This window comes from Azolla caroliniana, unplaced genomic scaffold (genome assembly GCF_043228905.1).
Source record: "Azolla caroliniana isolate FFs.n. ecotype wild unplaced genomic scaffold, voAzoCaro1.0.p SCAF_4, whole genome shotgun sequence".
Lineage (NCBI taxonomy): Eukaryota > Viridiplantae > Streptophyta > Polypodiopsida > Salviniales > Salviniaceae > Azolla > Azolla caroliniana.
The window spans coordinates 1,154,583-1,181,590 of record NW_028230439.1 but is presented as its reverse complement, the minus strand read 5'-3'; the positions used below and the strand labels follow the sequence as shown (position 1 = coordinate 1,181,590).

Below are 27,008 nucleotides of genomic sequence, written 5' to 3'. Positions count from 1 at the left end.
CAAGCTAAACATGAGGGCACAAGCTTTGTTTTACACTTAAAGCAAGGAATTGGGTACCATGTGGAATTGTCTCGAGTAAGAGCACACCATAACAAAAGAGCAAGCATTATGAACCAAGGAAGACATCACCGCACAAAGAAATGTGATCTCAATCAAAGTGTGGCATGCAAGTGAAGATAAGTGATCAAAGTAGACCAAGGATTGACCACACACGAATCAATCGTACTTGCATTAATAAATTGAAGGCACACTACAATAGATGCAAAACAAGTGGTCTCCTTTCCATCACGATTCACATCTCATGGCAAGAATAGATTTTGAAGTTCCTATAACCAAGGTCTAAGAAAAGGTCGAGAAACCAAGGAGGCCCAAGGAATGGTAAAGTACAATACAAGCTTCTAGCATAACATAGAGGTATTACAAGTTGTGTAACCCATTCTAACCCCACCAATAATAAATCTTGTTGCAAGGCTTATTATTTCTCCATTAATTGCGTAAGAGATTGATTAACCATTTGTATGGATTTTGGGGGAGCTTTTCTATGTTGTGACCTAGCAAGAGTTGTATTCCATTATTGTAGTAACCATTAGGTTTAGTGATAGGGAGAGAAACAACAAACAAGAGATTAATCCCATATATATTGAGGGAAAGAGGCAAATTTTGTGTTTGTGTATTCATAGATCATAGAGAACACAACGGAAGGATTTGTATCCTAGTGTCAGAATATTTTCTTGGACAACCAAATAACATCTACTTGGTCAGGACTCAAATCCAAAAATTATTGCATGCAAGAACTATTCTAGTTCTTCACAATCTTCTTTGTCCTTGCTTTTGGGTTGCATTATTGAGAAGTTCCACCACCTCCCTCATGGACGGGCGTTGTTGAGGAAGAGTATTCGTACATAGCAAAGCAATCTTCAATATGGACACCATGTTTCCTTTATGTTCTTCGATTACCTCTATCCTTGTATCCATCACCTTCCACGCATCCTCCTTTCTTTGTACCATCCTTTTCACCCATCTCACAAGATCCAAATGTTCTTTATCGTTGTAAGTCATTTTATGTATATCCATATTGTCTTCATCATCTAATGTTGCTTCATTATTGAATGTTGCTCTCCTTCCTGTTAACAACTCTAGTAGTACCACTCCATAGCTATACACATCACTCTTCTCGTCCACCTTGAATGTATGTGCATACTCTACATTCAAAACTAACTCATGTTTAATAATTGTTGCAACTTCATAAAGAAAAATATAACTACTTAAGTTTAAGATTAAATAGACTAATAATTTGTTCATAGACATATGGCTTTAGAAATCCCTTTTGGGAAGCTAAGGGTTGAGAACACTGCCATTTCATGTTAGGTTAATGGTAATCTTTAGCTACAACATTTAACATGAGACTTGCCATTACATTTTAAGACACTATTAGTAAATTTGCAAGTTTATACGACAACTAATTTCTAAAAGTAACCCAATTTATGATGGCTAAACATGTGATGGAAACACACCCAGAACGCCCAATGCACTCATCTCTTAAGTGTGTCCATTTGCGTGGAGAAATTTGTAGACTTTCTCAGACCTCGAAAAATATAGGAGTTAGCATGAGCTAAACTTTATGTTGAGACATTCACTATCTAGATGATATAGGTATGAATATGCTCTTGAAGAAAATAGTTGTAATGAAATTACCTGGAGCAATGTAACCAACTGAACCAACAACTCTTGTCAAATACCTTAGCTTAGCATTGGAATTCAAATCCATCGTCTTTGCCACCCCAAAGTCGGCGAGCTTAGGTTCAAAATCCCAACTTATAAGGATGTTGTTGCTCTTGATGTCTCGATGCAATATAGAAGGTCTACAATCATGGTGAAGGTATGAGAGTGCTTTGGCCGTTCCCATTGCGATGCGGCACCTTGTCTCCCAATTCGTGAGCTCGGTCGCAAATCTCTTGTGAAGAATATCTCCCAGACTTCCACGTGGCATGTATTCATAGACTAGGAGCTTGGTCTCATCACTCACACAACAACACAACAACTTCACAACATTCTTGTGCTTGATATTCCCTAAAATGTTCATCTCGGTCGCGAATGCAACAAACTTGTTACTTTCCTTTACAAATGGAGCTCGACACATGATTTTCTTCACAGCCACTATGGTGTCGCATTGTGGGAAGCTTACTTTGTACACTTTTCCACTTCCTCCTGACCCAATCACATTTTCTTCATCTAGCCTCTCCGGTATTTTGGCTTCATTGAAATCTAACCTTTGGAAAGGCATCACCTTCCAATCTATTGGCTTTATCTTTTTAAACCTTCTCTTAGCACATAAGAACCTTGCAATAGCTCCACACAATACCAAAGCACCAATGGAAATCAACACCACAGCTAAAATAACCTTTAATCGATTTTGGCCCTTGTTATCCTTGTTTGTACCCACTGAGGTTGTATAACACAAAGACATATAACAAAGCAATGGATTTCCATTGAAACTACCCGGGAACGTATCTACCAATTGTTTTGGAGCAATCCCCGATAAGTTATTGTAGGAGACATTAAAATTTGTAAGTTCGGTGCTTGCCTCATTCACAAAAGCGTCCGGGAAAGTTCCATTCAAGGAATTGAAAGATAGATCGAGGTGATCTAGGTTCTCTAGTAGGCCTAATTGAGGTGGTATTGGACCTATGAGGTTGTTATGAGATAGATCTAGGAGGTTGAGCCTTTCCAATGCATTAATGGAAGAGGGGATTTCACCAGAGATCATGTTTGAGGACAAATTGAGGCTCTCCAAAATAGTCAAGGTAGTGATTTGAGATGGTAGATCCCCGGAGAGCTTGTTGTGGGCGGCCGTGAATTTGGTTAGATTCCACAATTTTCCGATGTCATCGGGAATTTCACCTTCAAACTCATTATAGTCTATGAACAACACATTCAGTCCTCTTGCACCCTGTGAATTTGTAAGGTTAATGTTACCTGAAAGCATGTTGTTTTGCAAAGTAAGGGTATCTTTGGGTCGGGTCCACAATCCGCTCGGCACACTCCCCGAGAGAAAATTCCCATCCACGCGAAACCGAAGCAAGCTTTCACACTCAAACCCATAGTTGTCTGGGATTGTGCCATTCATCCCATTATTCATGAAGGAGATGTATTGAATAGTTCCACTATGACAAAGATGAGGGGGAAGTGGACCCGAAAAGTTATTGTTGCCCACATCGAATTGGTTGAGGCCGGTGGTGTGGAGTCCCCATTCTGACGAAATCTCACCCCACAAGAAGTTGTTGTAGAGCACCAAGATTGTTAGGTTTGGTAGGGACTCAAGCCCTTGGGGCAAAGTGCCACTAAGTTGGTTGCTGAAAAGATGGAGTTTGTAAAGTGAGGAGAGGGTAGCAAAGCTCTCCGGGATGGTGCCATTGAAGTAGTTTCCACTCATTTCGATGTCGATAAGGTCATCGAGGTGTCCGAGTTGGGGCAGAGGGCCAGATAGTTGGTTTTTGTAGAGGTAGAAGTATTGTATGCTTGTGAGGTTGGCCAAAGAAGGGGGAACTATGCCAGTGAGGTTATTACCACTTAGGTCGAGCATGGACAAGTGGGAGAGTCCACCTAGGCTCGACGGAATGGACCCCAAAAAGTTCGATCCCATGAGCTCAAGAGACTCCAGATTTGTTAGGTTGCCGAATTCCTGTGGGATCACGCGATAGACCGATGGATCGTTGGGAAATGTGTAGGCGAGGTCGAGTTTCTGGAGGTTCGAAAGGTTGCCTAGCTCGGGCGGGATGGGTCCTTCAAGTCTGTTTCCACGGAGTCGTAGTAGGGTGAGATCGGGTAGTCTCCCGAAATCGGCCGGGATTGGTCCAGTGAAGTAATTTGACTCTAGGCTTAGGTACTGGAGTTTGGTCAAGGCAGAGATGTTGGTGGGTAGATCTCCATAAAACGAGTTTTGACTTAAGTCAAGGTAAGTTAAGTGGGGGCAAAGGTCAAGGATGAAGAGAGGGAAGGGTTGGGTGAAGTTGTTGCACCTTAGGAGGAGGTGAGTGAGGTTGGGTAGGGAACACACCGTTTGGGTCAAGGTTCCATTAAGGTTGAGATTTGTGAAATCTAAGCCACTAACAACATTGGTAGAGTTATCTCCATGGTTAGAGCAAGTGACACGTGTCCACGAGCACACGGAGGAGATGGTTTGGGAGGTCCATTCACCAGAGGTTAAGACAAGGGGCGAGTCATTTGGCGATAAAACCTCTTGTTTCAATTGAAGGAGGGTTAGAGCGTCATTGGTGAGGTTGGTGCCACTAATCACGAAGGCAATGGTATGAAACGAAGAGGTTGTGACATGGAAGAAGAAGAAGAAGAAGAAGAAGGGATTAAGGAGTGCCATGGTTGCTAGTGCATATGTACTTTGGCATTAAGGTGCAATTGAAGCCTGTGTGGATCAAAGTTTTGATATGTTAGGGACCATTGTCAGCATTGAGGGTTTGCTTTTTTCTTTTCTTTTCTTTATCATCTCTCCTTTTAACTTTTTGAGCCCATGGTCTTATTCATGGCACACTTTTCTTGACTCTATATATTTGTGTCTCTAATTTCTCACACCCTTCAATCATGTCGTGTTGCTCAGAAACCATGGTCATCATGTGCGCGTGAAATGTTTTCCTAAGTGTAGTTTTCCTATTGGATAAGGCTTGTTTTTAATTTTCATACCAGATTTCATTATTGGGTTTGTTGTGTTAAAAATTCGCAAACCAATTGCAAAGCTTGAAACAATTTTCTAATGTACATTGGAGCACCTTTGTATGCTTTTTGGGGGAATTCCGAGTTACTCTATTGTTGCATTTTTCCCTAGTCCGGCTCAGAAACCCCAAATCCTTAAAATGGCTGTTATCTTGCAACGACTCAAAACTCAAAAGCATAGACTCAATAATTTGCTTGTATCAGCAAGAACTAGGAAATGAATGTTACCCCATCAAAATTTGGAGGCTAGATACTGATAGGATCACCAAATAAAGAGTACCATAGGAGAGATTTTATAGAGAGGGAATGATTTATTTTAGACTATGATACACACACACACACACACACACACGCATATATATATGTAATCCCTTCATACTTACGTTAATCAAATGCCTCAATTGACTTAGAGTGTATGTAACAAATTAATTTATATGAACTCTTAAACTTACAATGTGCCAATGTCCTAAAGTTTAGATTTGTTAATATCATCCACTATCGCACTTTATCAAGTCCCCAATATTTTCTAGAATGTTTGACCATATTTACGAAATAAGTCTATCTCTCTCTCTCTCTCTCTCTCTCTCTCTCTCTCTCTCTCTCTCTATATATATATATATATATATATATATATATACATATATATATATATATATACCTCTTTTTATAAATAGAAAAATTCATTATGGCTATTTTACATAGGCCCAGAAATTTGGATTATTGTAGAAACCCAATAAATTGAACCCACTATTAGCTATGGGGCCACTTTTGGCTCAAACCGAACCAAACCATTAAGTCATGGTTTAATGGTTATCGGCTCCCAAAAAATGGGAACGGTTTGGTTTGGTTTAGATTATTAATAAACGGTTCGGTTTTAGTTTGGTTTGGTTTTAAAACTCAGGCTTATCAGTTTAAATGGTTTGATTTAAAGGTTTATTGGTTAACTTTTTTTTTTTCCCTTAATGGTTTAATTATTATTATTTTATTGATTTAATTAATTAACTTAAATGTTTATTTAATTTTAATTAAAAAAATTTATCGATTAATGCTTATATAATTTAATGTGTTTTTGTTTATTTAGTTTTTAAATTAGTTTAACTTCTTTACTTTTATTTTTGCTCAAAAAGGGGTGAACGTTCTACACAACGCATATATCTTCTCCTGCCATCAGTTTCTACACATCAACATGATGCCAAACTCCCTTCCTCTCCCATTTAGCCTCAAACGTTGACCCACATCCTTCTTCTTGCATTTGTTCGTAGAGCTTCAAAACCTTGTACACTTGGTTCTGTTTAACGTAATCAAAGAGCATAACATTCCATGTAACCACCCCCCGGCGAGGCAATGAAGAGAACACATTCTCTACCTCAACTATATCTCAACATTTGCTATACATACTAACTATGGAAGAGCCGACATGAATATTAGAGCAATAACCATTTTGGCGAGCATGTTCATGTATCTTCTTTCCTTCCTCAAGTCAATCTACAATAGCACAAGCTTTGAAGAGGCAAACAAATGTATAATGGGTTGGTTTAACACCATCGTCAATAATAGATCAATGACCTTCAAGTGCAAATTGGCATTCTTGGTGGAGAGCCTTTCTTTGGCAACATCTTTGAATAGAGTAATGTAAGCCTTATCAAACAACCGAGAGTTATGAAGATTAGGCATTTTTTTATTTTTGTTACTAAAATTTATGGAAAAAAGCATATGGCTATTAAGAAAGCAATGTGATTGATGTTTGCAATGTTGTTAACTTTTTTACCTTTAAAAATAGTTTTACCTTATGGTAAAAAATAAATCTAAAAATATGGTATTTACTATTTACTATTTACCATACTTCGAGGGTGTTTACCATACTCAAATGACTGAAACATAGTTGAATGCGAATACACGTATGGTACACATGGTTCATATTATGCTTTAGACCAAATCAAATGCCATACTCAAATGATTGAAACATAGTTGAATGCGAATGCATGTATGGTACGTATGGTTCATATTATGCTTTAGACCAAGTCAAATGCCAAACATGAATCGGGCCCATTGCTATACCCACTATCATCCTTTAGACCAAATCAAATGACAAACATGATGTCTTGCCTTTGGAAAAAGAAAAAGAAAAAAAAGATTAAGATGATTTTATGAAATTTTGTAAACACTTTCATACCATTTTTGTGCAAAGGTGAGTTGAATTAGATTAATATACTTTCGATGTTGTCATAGTCTTTTAATTGGGCAATGTTATTGTTTTAACTCTTTTGTATCATGGACAATATGTGAATGTTCATGTTTTAAACCCATTGTTTTGAAGCAAACAATCACAAATACTAAAATTTACGATAATTGTCATAGAAGCATGTTATTCATAAATCTACATTTAGTTCTTTTACTTAGGCTAGAATTGACATTTCTAAACTTAAAATGAGTAATCTGAATGTTGCTTATTGATATGAGACCTATATACATGCTACCAAAAATTTACTTCAAACTAATACATACCAATGTGTATACGATAGGTACAACAATGATTATTGCTCAATGTATAATATATGATACACACAAGTGCAAAATAAACAAGCTTCCATGGGGTTTGTATGTATGGCATGATCATTAGTATTACAATGGTGTTATTTATAAAAACTTTATATGCTTGTGCATATCCAAATTCATTATATTCATAAATATGAAGTTACATTTGCATGAGATAATTCATTTCACTACATTGGTACATTTAGAGCCTTTTGTTTAGCTTTTGTACTTCCGACGGCAATTGCCCTTCCAACAAGGCTTGGGCTTTAAGTGAATATGTCGACTACTAGGTGAAAAGATCAACAATATGTTTTGATCCACTTTTGCTTTAAGTTCCCAGTATCAATAGTGTAACCCAACCTCTCAATCACCCCACCACCAATCACATTTAAAAGAGGCCTTGAGAGTGAAAAAGTTAAGGTGTGGAAGCTTACACAAGTAGTCGGCTCAACCGGCAAACTATAGACACTTAGGAATACATAGACAATGTGAGCAGGGATCAAGTACACAGCGAAAGAGAGAGACAAAGTTAGCAGACAACACAAAAAATTCTATTACAAAAAGACTCCATACATACAATGTGCTCATCCAACACATTTATACAAGCCCCCTGAAAGTGTGCCATCACAAGTACTAACAAAGTACTTAATGCTCACTTACGAGCTGTGACATTGACTTGTTGTTTATTACTAAAATAGGGATATAGGACCTAATGACTTCTTCAGACGGTCCTAGCTTTCAACTTCTTCAAGCGACTCTCCTCAGCCGATCTAGTTTTCGGCTTCTTCAACCGGCTCTACTCAGCCGATCCGACTTTCGGCTTCTTCAACCGGCTCGGCCTTTCGGCCTTTAGCCGATTCGGTTCATGTTGAGCTTGTCACTCAACAGAGAGGAGTATGAGGCTTGTCGGCTCCCATTCAACATACCTTTCTTTCACCCACATTGTCCTCAAACAACAACTATAAGTCATCCACGTAATAGTTGTTTGCAAAGTTATTGGGGTTGGCATTTTCCTATTTCAGATAAGGTAGGGGTTGGTTTTCAATTTTTGCTTAACTGCATTATGTCCTTGGGTGGCACTTCTCAAGAGCTTTGAGTGTGTAGTGTGCACCGGGGTTGCTTCATTTAGAAGTTCCACCACCTCCCTCATGGAGGGACGCCGTTGAGGAAGACTACTTGTACATAGCAACGCGATCTTGAGTAGGGACACTATGCTTTCTTTATGTTCTTCCATTATGTCTAGCCTTGTATCCATCACCGTCCACACATCCTCCTTGCTTCTTGCCATTATTGTTACCCATCTCACAAGATCCATGTGTTCCGTGGACCCCGTAATGTAAGTCTTCTTATGTACATCCATATTGTCCTCGCTACCTAGTGTTGCTCTCCTTCCCGTCAACAATTCTAATAATACCACTCCATAGCTATACACATCACTCTTTTCGTCGACCTTCAATGTGCGTGCATACTCTGTATTCAAAATTAAATCATGTTTAAGAAATCTCACAACTTCATAAAAAAGTATATACCTAATTTTGTTTACTATCAAACACATTACTAATTTGTTCATACATTTATAGCTTTAGAAATCCCTCATGAGAACCCAAGCGTTAAAAACAATACCATGCCATTCGGTGGAAATGGTAATTTATTTCAATAAAACATCTTTAGCTAGAGCATTTAACATGATACCTAACATTCCATTTAAAGTCCATGCCATTAACCAATTCCATTTAAAGTCTTGATTTTTATTCGTATCAAGGATTCATGATGCCATTAACCAATAAGAAAATTCTCCCACTAATGTCAAAATTCATATCATAATATATTGTAGATAATCACTATCTAGATTTTATATGTATGCATAAGCTCCTAACAAAAGCATTGTGAAGTAATTACCTGGAGCAATGTAGCCAACTGAACCAACCACTCTTGTCATCTCGACTAGCTTACCGTCTGGCATAATATCCATCGTCTTTGCCACGCCAAAGTCGGCGACCTTAGGTTCAAAATCCCAACTTATAAGGATGTTGTTACTCTTGATGTCTCGATGCAATATAGAGGGTATACAATCATGGTGAAGGTATGAGAGTGCTTTGGCTGTTCCCAATGCAATGCCAAACCTTGTCTCCCAATTGGTGAGCTCGGTCGTGAATCGCTTGTGAAGAACATCTCCCAAACTTCCACGTGGCATGTATTCGTAGACTAGGAGCTTGGTCTCATCACTTACACAACAACACAACAACTTCACAACATTCTTGTGCTTGACATTCCCTAAAATGTTCATCTCAGTTGAGAATGCAATGAACTTGTTTCTTGACTTTGTCAGTGGACCTTGACACATGATTTTCTTCACGGCTACTATTGTTTTGCATTTTGGGAAGGTCACTTTGTAGACTTTCCCACTTCCTCCTGACCCAATCACATTTTCTTCATCTAGCCTTTCAAATATTTTCTCTTCACTAAAATCTAACCTTTGGAAAGGCATCACCTTCCAATCTATTTCGTTCATAAGTTTAATCCTTCTGTTAACACACAAGAACCAAGCAATAGCTACACATAATACCAAAGCACCAATGGAAATCAACACCACAGCTATGATTATTTTTAATCGGCTTTGACCCTTGTTATCCTTGTTTGTACCCACTGAGGTTGTATAACACGAAGACATATAACAAAGCAATGGATTTCCATTGAAACTACCCGGGAACGTATCTACCAATTGTTTTGGAGCAATCCCCGATAAGTTATTGTAGGAGACATTAAAATTCGTAAGTTCGGTGCTTGCCTCATTCACAAAAGCGTCCGGGAAAGTTCCATTCAAGGAATTGAAAGACAGATCGAGGTAATTTAGGTTCTCTAGTAGCCTTAATTGAGGCGGTATAGGACCTATGAGGTTGTTATGAGATAGATCTAGGAAGTTGAGCCTTTCCAATGCATTAATGGAAGAGGGGATTTCACCAGAGATCATGTTTGAAGACAAATTGAGGCTCTCCAAAATAGTCAAGGTAGTGATTTGAAATGGTAGATCCCCGGAGAGCTTGTTGTGGGTGGCTGTGAATTTGGTTAGATTCCACAATTTTCCGATGTCATCGGGAATTTTGCCTTCAAACTCATTATAGTCTATGAACAACACATTCAGTCCTCTTGCACCCTGTGAATTTGTAAGGTTAATGTTACCTGAAAGCATGTTGTTTTGCAAAGTAAGGGCATCTTTGGGTCGGGTCCACAATCCGCTCGGCACACTCCCCGAGAGAAAATTCCCATCCACGCGAAACCGACGCAAGCTTTCACACTCGAACCCATAGTTGTCCGGGATTGTGCCATTCATCCTATTATTCATGAAGGAGATGTATTGAATAGTTCCACTATGACAAAGATGAGGGGGAAGAGGGCCTGAAAAGCTATTTTTGCCCACATCGAATTGGATGAGGCGGGCCGAGTGGAGTCCCCATTCCGGCGAAATCTCACCCGAGAAGAAGTTGTTGTAGAGCACCAAGGTTGTTAGATTTGGTAGGAACTCAAGCCCTTGGGGCAAAGTGCCACTAAGTTGGTTGCTGAAAAGATGGAGTTTGTAAAGGGAGGATAGGGTAGCAAAGCTCTCAGGGATGGTGCCATTGAAGTAGTTTTCATTCATTTGGATGTCGATAAGGTCATCTAGGTGTCCGAGTTGGGGCAGAGGGCCAGATAGTTGGTTATCGTAGAGGTAGAAGTATTGTATGCTTGTGAGGTTGGCCAAAGAAGGGGGAACTATGCCAGTGAGGTTATTACCACTTAGGTCGAGCATGGACAATTGGGAGAGTCCACCTAGGCTCGACGGAATGGACCCAAAAAAATTCGATCCAGCGAGCTCAAGAGTCTCCAGATTCGTGAGGTTGCCGAATTCCTGTGGGATCACGCGATAGACCGATGGATCGTTGGGAAATGTGTAGGCGAGGTCGAGTTTCTGGAGGTTCGAAAGGTTGCCTAGCTCGGGCGGGATGCGTCCTTCAAGGCTGTTTCCACGGAGTCGTAGTAGTTTGAGATCGGGTAGGCTCCCGAAATTGGCCGGGATTGGTCCAGTGAAGGAATTTGACTCTAGGCTTAGGTACTGGAGTTTGGTCAAGGCAGAGATGTTGGCGGGTAGGTCCCCATAAAACCAGTTTTGGCTTAGGTCAAGGTAAGTCAAGTGGGGGCAAAGGTCAAGGAGGAAGAGAGGGAAGGGTTGGGTGAAGTTGTTGAACCTTAGGAGGAGTTGAGTGAGGTTGGGTAGGGCACACACAGTTTGGTTCAAGGTTCCATTAAGGTTGAGATTTGTGAAATCCAAACCGCTAACAACATTGGTCGAGTTATCTCCATTGTTAGAACAAGTGACACGTGTCCATGAGCACACGGAGGAGATGGTTTCGGAGGTCCACCCACTAGAGGTTAACTCGAGGGGCGAGTCACTAGGCAATAAAACCTCTTGTTTCAATCGAAGGAGAGTAAGGGCGTCATCGGTAAGGTTGGGGGCATTACGAGCGAATGCAATGGTATGAAGCCAAGGGTTGGAGACATGGAAGAAGAAGAAGAAGAAGAGGAAGAGGAAGAGGAAGAATGGGTTAAGCACCACCATGGTTGCTTGTGCACACACCTTTTGCCCTAATGTGCACTTGAACCTTTGTGATCAATGTATTTTATCTTCACTTTTTTGGTCTTTTGACTTGTTTCCAAGAAGCACACTATCGACGACTCAGTCAAATATTTATGTATACGTGTATTTGCCTATGCCTTTTCCTAATTGTTTCCTTTGCCTTTATTTTTTGTTTGTACACTCGAAATATTTGTATGGCCGATTTTCTTTCGCTTGTGTTGGATACTTGTGTCAGTAGAGCTTCAAAACAGGTTTTTGCCATGCGATTGAGATATGTTGTAGCCTTTTAGGGAACGCTCCTAGTTACTCATTGATTGAGTTTTGTCCTTGTATTATTGAGAAAAACAAGAAGAAGGCAATTAGAAACTTCTTCTAAGCTTTCTATATTTCTGTAGTAGAGTGTGTCTCTCTTCCATATTAGAGTTTTGTAATAGAATGACTGCATATTTTAAGGAATTCAATAGGAAACATGCTTCATCCTAAAGAAATTGGCAAACATTATTCTTGCAAATTTGAATAGTTTTTCGAGGAATTTTCCTTTGCTAAGAGGTCACGTTTTCTTTTCGTGCATCATGAGACTCTATAGATATTGAGAACATGCTGATTAGCATGAATTTAGGAAAGTTTATATTGGACTTTGTGCCCTTTATAAATAGATAGAAACTCTAAAATGCAATAGTATTTTTCATTATTTTCCCAAATACCCTCAATTAAACACCTCTCTCTCTCTCTCTCTCTCTCTCTCTCTCTCTCTCTCTCGTAAATAATGGCTTTCATTACGAAAGAAAAAACACCACCATGACTAACTTACAACAAACTATAGAACCCTTTGTATCTAGGGATCTAAAGAAAACTACGACACCAAACTCTTTTTCTCTCTCTCTCTCTCCTACATTTATTTTATCCAATGTAGGATTGATACTTCTCAACAAGCCCTCAAAATTTTGAGGATTGCAAAGCCCTTGAAAATGGACGTTACCCTTTTCCGCAAGCGTAACCAGTTACGTTAATTAAAGTTTGATCGTGATCATCAACTAGTTTGACATGACTTTACTAGATCACCATGGACAGAAAGTTAGAAATTCAACACTCAATGATTTGGTTGTTTCAACAACCACTATTAAATGGATGTGATAGTGTGATATTTTTTTAAACCTTGGGGATGAGTCATGACCCCATCAGTAAGACAAAATAATTTATTTTAGAGAGGGAAGAGTGTATGTGAGTAGATAAGCATGCTTTGAAATGCCTTCATCATTAGCTTTTGTGTTTTGAAATTTTCAATCAACATAGAGACTATTGTGCATCGATCTAATCCCTTACATAATAGCTTCAACCTTTGGACGGAGATTATCCAAATAAATTGATTTATTCCCTTACTCTTGCAATGTGCCAATATTATCTCATGATTGAAGGCACCAACATTTTCTAGAATGTACATCATTTTACTTGCTCTCAATTATTGTATTCAAGAAACCTTTGCGGTCAAGGATGGACCCAACCATTGATTCAAAACACCACATCTTAAAGTAATGTTTTTGGTCGAATGTGGAACTTGAATCGTCTCTCTCTCTGTCTCTGTCTCTGTCTCTGTCTCTGTCTCTCTCTTTGTTGAAACCACACAATTATATTAACAAATGAGTGTGAAAAACTCTAGAATGGAATCACAATTGAGTGGTGTCACGGTTCACCACTATAGGTAGTGGAAATCTCTCTCATTCCAATTCAATTATGATGCAACCCAAATACCTTTGAAAATGGAATATAATTTCCAGGTCATCATGTGGACCATTTTCAATATATTGACTAAAGTTTCATCATCTAGGCATAAAGTAACAAGAAGACAAACCTTTCGGATACATTTTCCAAATAACATGTGCGATAAAACCACCAACTTTAGGCTTTAGGTTCAAGGCTTGACTTTGGTACTTCTTTATTATGCAATATTTTTTCTAACTTACAAGATGGGATTAGGGAATGCATTGCTTCTCTCTTTCGCACACGCAATTAACTTATGATAATAATAATAATAACTTATGCAATTAATTACGCACCAAGCGGAGCTTAAGCGTTTGGAGTTTCATGCCAACTAGGACGTAGGTATATTTTATAGACAGCTTTTTGATAAGGTGGAGTGGTTTAACTCAACACCAAAGTATTTATTTAAACCGATGGTTAGAATTTAGAAAAATAGAGGGGATTTGTGGATATCTTGTATGTTTAGCCTTATGGCGTTTTCTAATACTAATGTAGTATCTTTTTTTTGGAAAAAAAAATGTGTGATTTTTTTCTTCATCTAATTAACTAGATGCCATTATGGAATGTATGGATACATGACCTTTTGGTCTCTGTCGAACAACCTTACCAATTCTTTCATGCAAATGATGTTGTGTTATTCTCATAGTTGTTATAATATGCAACACTTTTTTTTCTTTTTTCTTTTTTTTCCAAAAAAAACACTACTTCACATTAGTTAATAAACAAAGTACATCATAGACCACCAAAATTTCAGCAATCCAACTTTGGCCTTCTCAACAAAATGGTCATAGTTCCCACCTCATTTTCAACAAAAGTATCCCAACAACTCCTATAGGCTATAACCTAGTAATTAACTTGTACCATATCTATACATATTTACAACACAATGTCACTAATGGAAGCCATTGGCAAAAACAACCATCAGGATGCTTGGTAGTTCCATTCAGGCCCTGATGATGATCTACCCACCATAGGAGAACTACCCTATTTAAGCAGGAACTTTGACCGAGCTCTTTCAGCTGCATTAGATTCCCCCTTAATTGAGTCGTACCGTCCCCGCAGCCAAGATACCAACTCGAACTAGATATTTAACAACACCTCACCGTTAGGGAGCTTTTGCTGTTGAAAAACATACTTACAATGCCTGGTCCAAATGTGCCAGACCGATAAACAAGCCACCATCATCCATATCTCTTCTAAAATTGCTGAGTTAGTGCCAGGTCAAACTCCAACACGTTGAAACACCTTGCCACCCTGCACTATAAATCCATGACCGTGGGGGTTTAATTGTTCAGCCCAGCCTTCCCTTGTTAACTTTAGGCCCTGTAAGGACCCCCATACAACTCTCCCATTCACATCGCATGTTGCCACTATCCTGAGACTTCTACCCCAAATGCTAATAGCCTCTCCACAATTCCAAAAACAGTGAGGGATTGATTCCAAAGGGTGTCCACATATCTTGCAACCAGCCTCATCACCACGACACCTCAGCCAGTCCCTTACCGGTACCGCTTTATGACGAAGAAGCCACAACCAAAGCTTTATTTTTTGGGGGATATCGAACGCCCATAGTCTCCTCCAAAATGACTTCAACAAGTCATCGAATATGCCTTTATCCCTCCAACTATTGCGAGTTAGAGCAGCACGCATTGCTTTGGAGCCAATGATTTGCCTTCCTAGCTTAGTATTGTACTCGAAAAACCTTTCTAATTTGTCCGTTCCCGGTTTCTACCACCACACCTCTAGTGGATCCCAATCCAAATCACATACGAGCTTGTTGTCAACTATCTGAAGTTTACAATCAGTTTCCAACTTCCCTAGGTCCGGGTTTACTTGCCACTTCTTACCTTCCAATATTGTAACCCGCATTGCCAACCACTGGCCATTGTCTAACAGAGCACTTAGGTTGCCCCACAAACGATACTCATTAGATGGGCACCTGCCACGGATAATTTGTACGTCACCCTCACCTACAAACCACCCAAACCAGACCCCCTCTTCTTCATTCAGCCTAATTAAACCATCAACGGCCTTATCTATCAAACGGGTCACCTTTTCCAGCCTGCCAATAAACCTAGTACTACAAACCAGACCCTCCCTTCTCTTCCTTTTGAAAACCTCCCAGTCTCTTACTAAACTAACATTGTACCCTAACATTTGTCCCCATGGCAAGTATTTTTTCTGCCTAAGCATCATACTGTCATCGCAATATGCAACACTTAGTTGATGTATTTGAAACATTCTATCAAATTAGAGGGCTAACTATTTGCGGACAAACAACCAAGACACTAAACCCCGCCTTTTGCATACAATAGACAACTAATACAAGTGTTGTAAAGCTTCAAATATCTCAGTATTAAATGTGCTATCGACAAATAGGTGTAACGTTATGATTCTAAACTTCAAGTGGGTTGGAATAGTTATTATATGTTGGGGGGCGAATGGCATCCAAAGTGATACTCAAGCATAGGAAGAACTTTAATCACCCCTCCATTAAATGAGTTTGAAAAAGATTGCATTATTTGATAAAGAGGGATGATTACATTGCATGTTGCTAGTCCACATCTCTTTAGAGCTAATCCCAAAGGCTAATCACCAATGAAGACCTTTGTTAGAAGTGACACTTCATAATGTCAACTATGTTTCAAGATGTGCTACCATCAGAATAAGAATTATGTGCGTTCCATTATTGTTTAGCCTTAGAAGATAGCCATGAAATCAAAGAGACTCAATGGAATAATGGTACAAGAGATTGTAAAAATTGAGTTTAACCCCATGAAAGCAAATCAACCCATGGTTGCTCTTCAGTTTATATAGGTAAAGGACCCCCATCAATTTTATATTCTAAAGGCATTGCCAAATAAATCTATAATTGGGTGGGATGAATAATAATACTCCTGCTTTAACAAAATCTAATATATCTAAGATCAAGCATCAACTACATCTCCCACCTCTTTGACCCCCAAACAAAACAGGCGATTAAACTAATGGAGCAATCTCTCCTTCCATGCAAACATAATAATCGAGAATTTCAATGCTCTCTACTAGATGATGGTACCCATAAAAATAACGAGTGCAGTTTGTGCCATCTCCTGCCTATTTACCCCAAAACAAAACAAGTGATTAAGTTGGGGGATCAATCTCTTCTTTCCATGCTAATATAATAATCATGAAGACATGAGTAACTCCTTTTGCACGGAATTTCAATGCTTGACTATATGGGATAACGGTGCCCATAAAAGGAGTGTGTCATACCATAAGACAACCAAATGTTGAGAATATGAAGAATCAGTTTTACATGGAATACTTCCATTAAGCAATTAACACCACAATGCATTAATTCTTATCCTCCCATCTCTTACACCCTCAATGAAATGTTGGACAACTATCCATGGTTGTGAGTTCCAAACACATGTTTGCAATAAAGAAAGTTGTGAGTCATCATATGCATAGAAAAGTCCAATATTGCAACTCCACGTGCTTAGGGGTAGGACTAGTTATGTATTAAACCAAACCCTCCCCTATTGTATATATCACCCTCAATGTACAATATCCAAAACAAATATAACCTTATCAAGTGAATTAGGGAATATCAATCCACTTTAGAGATCACTAAAAAGGTTGTTAACATACTTTAACTCAAAGTAAATTTGATGGTATAATGATGATGTGTGTGTGCTTTTAATAACCTTAGTGTTAGGAGGTCAAGCCTTGAGTGGTAGGCTTGATGTTAGAGTCGTCATAAAATGTGTTCATGCATTTTGTTTGGAAAGGCTTGATGTCAAGTTCACCATAATTGTATTGTGCACTCTAATAGGCTTTTTTCGAAAGCTTGATGTTAGTTTCGTTGTAATTGTATTATGCGCTCTAGTAGGGTGGCTGAGATTAGGGTCATTATAACTGGTGCATATTGAGTTTGCAATTAGAATAATACTTACCAAATTAAGTTTGTATTTGACCACTGAAGTTATTTCCAACTAGAGTACAATTAGTAAATATTGAATCTTTCATCAATAAAAGTCATTCCTTAGGTATTTTTTGATAAGTAAGTTGGCCCTCAATAATAATAATAATAATAATAATAATAAGTCAAAGGATGCAATAATAATAATAATGATAAGTCAACTAGTGAGTCAAACTACATTGGAATCACAACCCATAAACAAATCAAATGGCACTAGAATGGAGTAATTCAAAGAAAATTAACTGAAAAAAATCTATGAGCGACTCAAAGGTCATTAGAATGAGAAAATTCAAGAATAGAATAGAATAAAGATCTCACCAGAACTTTAGAGCTTTTTCATGACCAAAATTGAACCTTAAGAGAGATTAGAGTTATTATTATGACCTATAAACAAACACTTGTCACATCGCTAATTAATCCCTTCTTTATCTTCTTGCATACTATTGGTTAGTGATTCCACGAGGTTCTAAGCTGTGGTATATAGACCTTGCAAAACCTCTCCTTTGTTAGCTCTAATTCTGAGCATGTCCTATTCCATATGTTGTAAGCAGCATGCACTTCACAATTCTCACACTATACATCCTCCCAAACACTCACCCTAAGCTCAACTCTATCCCTTCAGTCTCCTTCCTCAATTTCTGCCTCTTTTTCAACCCTTTCCTAGAGATAGACTTGTTGTCTTATAGTATTTTGTGCCCAGTTTTACTAGACATAGACTGTTTTACTAGGAATCCCTCTTCTAAAGTTGGGATGAATGACCTTATGATGGTCAAGTCTGAATGCAAAGTATGCATAGATATTGACAGTGAACTAGAAGGGTGACCCTTAGGGCTACAATGAGGTATTGCTAGAGATACTGATTGGAACATCGATGTCAAATCTTGACAATAATACAGATTCGGATCAAAAGAGTTAAATGAGTTCATCAACACATGAATATAGTCAACTGTTTGACAGAGGTAGTTAAAAGCAAGGTTAGTGTGTATGTAATGGTTAAGACGATAGAGGTAGTTAAAGAACACAAAGAAAGAATCATGTGTGTACTTATGATTGCTTTGCATTACATTAGTACTCTTCGTTGATGCCATTCCTCTATTGAGGCAAGTTGTGGAGCTTCTCCACACAGCAACTCGTGCACACAATACATTCCAAACTCACGAGAAGTCACACCACCCTGGAGATGGTATTGTTAAGGGCAGTGTTACCAGTTTATACAGTTAACCTTGCTACACTTCTGAAAACTCATCCACGTAATCATGAAAATGATTGATATCAAAGTACCCATATCAAAGAATTTGATTAATCACTCCACGATCTAGAATATTCAATAAGACAGACACACACACCCCATTTATGCAAAAAGAGCACTCTTAGCTATCGCAAATTCTAGCTTTTGCCTGAAAAATAATATGATTCAAATGAAAAGAAAAACAAGCTGCATTAACAAGAACATAAATTTTTTAAAGTCCTAGTCTATTGTTTCTTGACGCCATTTTCCTTGATTGCCACTTCCTCTGAAGGATTAAGTTGCTCCCATGCTTCAATCCAAGTGACCATTGCTTCAGAAAGCTTGACAAAGTAAGGATCTAATGAGCTCAACTTTTCTTTGACTAGTTTTGACAATTCCAAATAACACTTTGGGACCGTGTTGACATCCTTTGGAAGCTTCACTGACTGGAAGAAAGGAATTAGCTCCTCTTGCCAAAAGATACCCTTGTACTCTTTCTTTAAGTTCACAAAGGGATTGCTTGCCTTGCTATGGAAAATATAAGGCAAGCCAGTCTTCACTCCATAACCGAGATGATCACAAATTACCTAACCAATTTTGTTGATTTCAATTAACAATCAATGAGACATTGAGATTTACTGAAAATAAGAAAACAAAAGTCTACACCTTTTAATCAAGCAGCAATCAATAAGAACAAAAAGGTATCCCAATATTCTAAATATCACGAAGCAACCAATGAAATGTCAAAAGCAATGCTACAAAAAGTCAGCATTTCTCAATACCAAGTAGCAAGCAATCAATGATGCATGAAACTTTATCAAAAGATATTTATAAATGCATCCAGGACCCACATACACAAATACAGATTTAAAGATAGTAAATTTTCTATAAAAAGGCCATGTAATATGGTCTCATCCTTCATACATGACATGAGCCTAATTTTCAGCATGTTTATAAAAAAATAGAAACACTATGAATATTAAAAATGAATAAAACAGTCTTCAAAGCACTGTCCCCCATAAACACACACAGGCCACAATTTTTTAAGTTAATAAAGATTTCGATATGCCAAAATTTCAGCATGTTTCAGACACCATCGTTGAATCATTTATGCACCCTACATTTTCAAGTATCCTCGTTGAATCATTTATGCACCTTTTTTTTTTTTAAACACCAGTTATATGTATACCTTTGCACACCATCCGGCCCACATATCGTCATATCTCCCAATTGGTTGGCCATCTCCCATGAGTCCAAAGTACATGGCTGGTCCAATAAGCTCTCGGTTAAATGCCAGATTCATCCCACACAAAGGAAACAAGGTACCCTTGGGTATTGTCATAACTGCATCTACATATCTGACAAAACAATCATTTCCAAAAATAAATAACAGTACATTAATTTTCTATTGCTAATGCACATTGTTTCTATAGCTATTACTAATGTCACTTGTGCTTCATAATCTAAGTCAATATCAACCCTTAAGGTTGTGAGCTAGAATCTAAGGGAAACAGATCTAATGCTAATGTACACCATTTTCCACCTTCAGTCTACATCAACTCTTAAGAGTTGTTCGTTTCCAGAGAAATTGGATCTAATGCTAATGTGCGTTGTTTTCACTCATGTTTTGTAACCTTAAGTCTACATCAACTCAAGGTTGTGGGTTCAAGTCTAGAGAAAACAAGTATACTTTTAATGCTTGTTACAATAGAAGCCATTTTTGGAATGTTTTAAACGACGATATGTTTTAATCACCAATAATTTACAATGAGGGAGAATTTAATATAAAAAATCTCACCTTGTATTTCGCTCCGATGGCTTCACAAGCTGAGTAGGAGCATCATAATCAGGGATGTTGAGCCAAAGACCGTGAGAAATTGCAGTCGGAACACCCTCACGGAGACTAAAAGGATAACCTCTCACGAAATCCGCACCCTCACGATACGGATCGTACAGAGTGTTGAAGAAAAGAGGTGTTGATGGAGTCAGAAGATTCTTTATGTGTTGCTCCAAAGCATTTATGTCATCACCAGCTGGATTCTTGGCTACCTACAAATACCCAGATACATTTTGCTTTTCAGTTTTTATGCCAATGGAAAATAAGATATATAATTGTTTAGGCAAATTACCAAAATATGCATGCTTTCACCAAATTCTCAAACTATCCTTCAAAACACCCCACATTTTCCCCAATTTTCAAGAATGCCATCCACAATTAGTCCCTCTCTCTGTCCAACTGGCAACTACAGATTCTCCCTTTCTACAATCTCCCTCACAAAATTTCTCATGGTCTCTATAATCTCTTGAGAGAGAGAGATAAGCAAATTGTAGGCTTTTGGAGTATCCTGGGAAAGTCATTAAAATACATGGGTGTTTTTATCATACATACACATGCGTATATGGGTGTGAGTATATCATCATGTAACATGAAAATACAAAGAAATAATGGCTTACCAAGCAAAATCATCATCGATCGTGTACATGTAATTCTTAGAGATCATATAACCAAAGCATATATAAATACCCAAATATAAGTATGCTATGTACATGTATATGTCAATTCTGTCATGAACCCCAGAAAACTTAGGAAGAAGGAGAAAATTCATGACATACAAAACAATCATCATCGATGGTGTAGATGTATTTCTTCTTGGAGACCATATAGCCAAAGCATCGACATGCACTATCTTTGAACGAGATGCAAGAGGCTTTGGGGCCCAAGATCTTGTTGATGTCATTGCGGTTATAGAGCTCGTAATCGAAACCCTCGGGCACTTTTATAACCTTTGTCGGATCACCGTCTTGCACAATGATGAGATGATAAGGTTGAAAGAATGGGCGCCACATCTCGAGGAAATCCAAGTTTCGGATCGTTGGAATAACAATGTCAAGTTCATCTCTCAACGCCATCTTCATGGAGAGAAAAATAGATCGGAAAAAGGAAATAATAATGATAGTAATACAATATATCCACTCATAGGCATTTTAACGGATAAAGGGTTTTATTTTCATAACCACATTCCTTTTGACAATAAACTTTTAGAGGCATTCCGCTCATATGAGCACAGATTCTGTTTGATCTTAATAATGACCAAATTTTATCTTAAAAATGAAAACTTTAATGACACAATCTTTATGAACATATGAACACCAATTTTGTTCAATAATTATGTACCGTATAGCATTACTAGATAGTAACAATAACAATTCAACGTGTAAAACAAATCAGAAAAGTTGAAACTTGTACATGGAAAGGGTTTTTTCCATTTAATAATTATCACCATATGAAAACATAAATGATAATTCAAGTAATTTGACATAGTTCAATTCCTTCAATAATAATGCAGCATTCTTTACTCGGTTTTTCTTCTTAATAATCATGTTGCATATGACAATGTACTGTATGATGTTAAGAAAAATTCAATATATTGGCATAGCCTTATATCACAACATATGAAAAATAATAATAAAATCAGGAAAAAAAATTGCTAGACACAATAAAGAAAAGGAATTAATTTAGCAAATGGATCTACAAAGATCTGGCATAGGAGCATCTAAAAAACAAAATTATTAATAACCAGAAAAAAAAGCATCATTAATAACCCCCAAAAAAACATCAAAAACATATTTCTCGTTTAAGATGCCAAAAAACAAAGCTGTGGATCTGATTAAGTGCATCAAAAAATCAAAAATCGATGGATCGAGCTAAGTGGAGTAAAAATTCAAAAACAAATGAAACATCTTCTTATCTAGCTGTGTGGATTAAGAAAAAAACAAATCCTATGGATCTAAGCAAGTACATTAAAAAGATAATAATAGAGAAAATGGAAATGTCTCTTCCTTAGTTTGAATACTTCCAATAGAAACGCAAATGCAAGGAAACCCTAATAATGCCATGAAAAAAAAAAGCTTACACAGAGGGGGAACGAGAGCGAGAGAGAGAGTACCTTCAAGATCGCCGAGAGAATTATACAGAGAACAATGGAGGAAAGGAGAAAACCTACAGGACGTGTTCAAAGACAACCACAAATATACATATATATATATATATGTATATATATACAAGTACATAGATGCGTATATGTATGTATACGTATTCGTATGTCCCCTCTCTCTCTCTCTACATACATACGTATATGTTTTTACTCCTACAAAGTGGCTTGTATTTTAACTAGAGACAACCATAAACTTACCAAAAAAACACCCAGATTACTACACATTGTCACCACCACTATAGCACCGGAATATCTCTGTATAGGCCATATTACGGCCTCTCTTAAAAGACATTAGTTAATATATATCAATCCGTCTTTCTCCTCTCGTAGCTTAAGCCTTACATTATTGCCCACCAGCTCTTTATGCGGGGATTTACACGAAAAGCGAGATTCCTCATGACCTGCATTGCTTTACCACCATGACACTGAAGCCCTTGACCTCTTGTAGCACTCCAATACAAGACCAAGCATGGGTTTACACGTCCGCCAATTGACCACCCTTCACCCGATAGCATGGCAAAAGGCCATATAACAAAGGCCCTTTTTTTATTTGGTTTGCAAACGTGGCTTGGAATACCAACCGTGATGCTCATAGACAAGGAAATGGTAGTGTGCATTCTCCCAAGTAAGTATGTCAAACCCTCTCTCTCTTTCTCTCTCTCGTTCTCTCCATCGCGTCTTGTGTGTGTTTAGGCGATCGAGTGACTTAATCAAGTTTCTAGCAACCACTAGCGTGGGCTCAATCAAAATAAACTAAACCAATTTGGTCTTTAAGCGTGTGATTTTTGTCGAACTTTGGAGTTCCATAAGTTGTCTCGAATGTGCCACAATCAAAGAAATGACCTACATACAATCCTCGATACAATTGGCAATGAACAATTCACATACGTTAAGGGTTCAATGAAATCTAAGTAGTAAGGTTCTTCTTACTCATATGTCAAAGCATGTACAATTGGTATTTTGATTATGGGTCTTGGCACTCAAGTCAACAATCACCTTACTTGATCGTTCCATATCTTGTTGAATAACATACTATAAAGGAGATAGGTACTATCCACCTTAACCTAGATTGGGCATTCCAACTCAATGATTTATTGAAATTCAACCAAGGGCTTCCACGGAACCACATAGATCAAACTATCATTTAATGATATGTAGAAACAAGATAGAATTTCTCCCAGTATATTCCTTTATTGTGAACATCACTTCAAAAAACCTCTCCCAACTTTATAAACATCTTCAATGTACAATTGCAACCAACTATGGCATCAAGTCATTGGTGCACCCATCCACCAAATGAAGTTGTTTGGTAAAAGTATGTATCACTCTATGATTGTAAAACTTAGAAAATATTTTAGCACGTCTTTCTTTAAGAGGGATATTTCAATGATGTCGCCTTACGTTGGGGCTTTTAGCCTAACCTTATGTGGGGACAATGTTTAAATACATCATCAACAATCATGAGCATGTATCAAATATTGGTTGACAAAGACACTTGGCATACTTTTTTCTACAATTGCTATATTGGATTGCAATTAAATCATGTTGACATTCTTGTGATGACCTCTTAAATAACTTTTCTTTCTTTGAGCCCACGTACCTAAATATCTTGATTGGTGAGTAGGACATAAAAAAGGTCATCGACACAAATCGTGACAAATAATGAACACCCACACATATGGGTGTCATATGAATAATTAAGCAAATGTCGTCCTATGTTACTTCCATGTTAGTTATTTAAACCAATCAACCGCAATGTTATTTTCATCAAATATCAATGGGGCCAACAATTTTTTATAGTTTGTTTCTAAGACCAATATAAGCTTTCGATGTGGTTTTGTACTAGTTTCCTACTGGTTTTGTACTAGTTTTGGTAGGAATATTTGAAAGTGTTTTGTACTAGTTAGAATATCACGGAACATTGAAATGATTGGCCATGAAGATATATGGGTGTCATATGAATAATTAAGCAAATGTAGTCCTATGTTATTTCCATGTCAGTTATTTAAACCAATCAACCGCAATGTTATTTTCATCAAATATCACTGGGTCCAACAATTTTTTATAGTTGGTTTCTAAGACCAATATAAGCTTTTGATATGGTTTTGTACTAGTTTCAGTAGGAATATTTGAAAGAGTTTTGTACCGGTTAGAATATCATGGACCATTGAAATGAGTGGCCATGAAGATATATTTTTGGACAAAGTTATTGTCGAATGGTGCCATTGCAATGCATAATTATATATGAATGTGTCAAGGACACCTTAAATAGCAATAACGATTCATAGAAGATAAGAGTTATAATCTTCATTTATTTATACATTATACAAGATATATACATTTCACGGTTAACACTATTTACCTACCATTCACTTTAAGTGATTACAATACCTATTTAAATTCCTTGATTAATGACTCATTAATAGTAACATGCATGACAAAAGGATATGGTCTAGTTGAGAATAATTTACACATCCAAAGATGTTAATTGTTCTTTCAAATACGTCACTTGTATATATTAGAAGAATCATCTCTCTCTCTCTCTCTCTCTCTCTCTCTCTCTCTCTCTCTCTCTCTCTCTCTCTCTCTCTCTTTGGTAAAAGCACACAATTATATTAATTGTAAATTTGTATGTAAAATCCACTTAGTTAGAACACTTCTCAGTCTCCTCTACCTATCATATGCCTATGTAGGGAGAGCGACGTTCTGTAATGCTATTAAAAAACTTGAATATGCATTTGAGGAAATGATCCGCACATGCTCTAACATCCAAAAATTCCACATGAGAATACCTTTAAGCTTCTTTATATAGGCTCACCCCATGTCTATTATCAAACATGAAGGCATTACGCATATTCCAATTGTGTTGTAGACCCCAATAACATAAAAATTGGAACAATATCTCCATCTCATCATTCAATTCTCGAATGATTGAAACATTCTCGAATGTCAATGCACATATGGTATGTATAGTTCATACTAGTATGTGTGTGTGTGTGTGTGTGTGTGTGTGTGTGTGTGTGTCTTTTATGGTCCACAACCCTATTAACTCATTGTTTTCCGTCCAACAACTTCCATTAAATAATAAAGCATCCTTCATTTATAATGCATATGAAGAATTAATGCAAACTAGTATTAGACCATTATTGGACAAGGGCTTACTATATAAGTCAATGAGGTTGCTTGTGCATAGAATACATGCATGTATCCACCACCTTTGTGCAGTAGATGCAAATATACATATTGGTCAATGGCTTACTACAAGCCCATGGTTGCTCATGCATGCCTGTCTTGAGATTTATAATCGGCAAGACAAGCAATGGATTTATTTCATTTTTGTTTATTCAAGGCTTCTACCTCGTATACTATAAATGTAGCTTGTGTAACGGATCTTGATTGAGTAGTTACGACGACAAACATACAAACAATGATAATGGTCTCATATACAATTTAAGTTGTTTTAATTGAATGTATAGTCAAGAAAAATATATCTTCAAATATTCAATGAATTTTATGACACAAGTTACTATGCAATAATTGTTAACCAACATGTAAATAAACCTTTAAGAAACAACCATCTACCTGAGTAACTAACACATACAACTCTGTTTAATGAATGGATTTATAATGTTGTTTTTACATTTTGTCAAGTTTATAAAACACTTAATGCTTATAATCATCTTCAAAAACTTCATACTTTTGTAAAGTTGGTGTTATCATGAAAAGACTATGTACAAGGATCAAGCTAAGAAAATTACTTCATAGAGTTGTATACTTTTCCATCTCACAAAATCTTCATGGTATTCAAGATGAGATTTGGAAGCATCAAAGATGTGCCAATGCAATTGTCCTAGATTGGGTGACCCAACCTAGTGGTTCACCCAACCTAGTGGTTCAACCTAGTGGGTGACCCATAAGCTATGGCTACAAGGGACATCTAAGAGAAGCCACTCATAACCAATGTGTTGGCTTTGTAGATAGTTTGCTATTAGGTGGAATGTTCTTTGTTGTCCTTGCTTAACTTGTTATTGCGTTGATGGTTAATTTGTTGTCCTTAAGCTATTTTTCCTTATTTGAATAAAAGTAAAAAAATTGTGTTTCTTTGAAAAACATGGCTCTTCCAAAAAGAAAACTTTGAATTGTTTGGTACATATATATTGAGGCTAGACAACAATGGCATGAACTCTACTT

The 27,008-nt window shown here is 37.4% G+C and overlaps 2 protein-coding genes across 2 annotated transcripts; both read right to left on the bottom strand.

Annotated features, from left to right (window-relative positions):
• Positions 1 to 614: 614 nt before the first annotated feature.
• LOC147864684 (uncharacterized) lies at positions 615 to 11,974 on the bottom strand. The gene is made up of 4 exons (XM_087318572.1): positions 9,160 to 11,974; positions 8,282 to 8,730; positions 1,696 to 4,402; positions 615 to 1,202 (listed from the first exon to the last, which is right to left on the bottom strand). The coding sequence occupies exons 1-4, from the start codon at positions 11,852 to 11,854 to the stop codon at positions 808 to 810; spliced, it is 6,246 nt and encodes a 2,081-aa protein (XP_087174698.1). The 5' UTR covers positions 11,855 to 11,974; the 3' UTR covers positions 615 to 807.
• A 6,995-nt stretch (positions 11,975 to 18,969) lies between these two features.
• On the bottom strand, positions 18,970 to 22,884 carry LOC147864683 (putative UDP-arabinopyranose mutase 2). Its single transcript, XM_087318809.1, has 5 exons — positions 22,770 to 22,884; positions 21,436 to 21,732; positions 20,621 to 20,871; positions 20,012 to 20,180; positions 18,970 to 19,409 (listed from the first exon to the last, which is right to left on the bottom strand). Exons 2-5 carry the CDS (start codon positions 21,730 to 21,732, stop codon positions 19,068 to 19,070), a joined length of 1,059 nt encoding a protein of 352 aa, XP_087174935.1. The 5' UTR covers positions 22,770 to 22,884; the 3' UTR covers positions 18,970 to 19,067.
• Positions 22,885 to 27,008: the final 4,124 nt, after the last annotated feature.

What these genes read in the sequence shown, in the direction of transcription:
- LOC147864684 (XM_087318572.1), bottom strand. Translation starts at nt 11,854, where the DNA reads ATGGTGGTGCTTAACCCATTCTTCCTCTTCCTCTTCCTCTTCTTCTTC. An exon ending in AAACCAACCCCTACCTTATC is followed by an intron (nt 4,403 to 8,281) that starts TGAAATAGGAAA and finishes ATTGCACCTTAA; the next exon opens with TGCCAAAGTACATATGCACT. An exon ending in AGTTGGTTACATTGCTCCAG is followed by an intron (nt 1,203 to 1,695) that starts GTAATTTCATTA and finishes TTTTGAATGTAG; the next exon opens with AGTATGCACATACATTCAAG.
- LOC147864683 (XM_087318809.1), bottom strand. Translation starts at nt 21,732, where the DNA reads ATGGCGTTGAGAGATGAACTTGACATTGTTATTCCAACGATCCGAAAC. An exon ending in CCATCGATGATGATTGTTTT is followed by an intron (nt 20,872 to 21,435) that starts GTATGTCATGAA and finishes GGGTATTTGTAG; the next exon opens with GTAGCCAAGAATCCAGCTGG. An exon ending in CCATCGGAGCGAAATACAAG is followed by an intron (nt 20,181 to 20,620) that starts GTGAGATTTTTT and finishes TTGTTTTGTCAG; the next exon opens with ATATGTAGATGCAGTTATGA.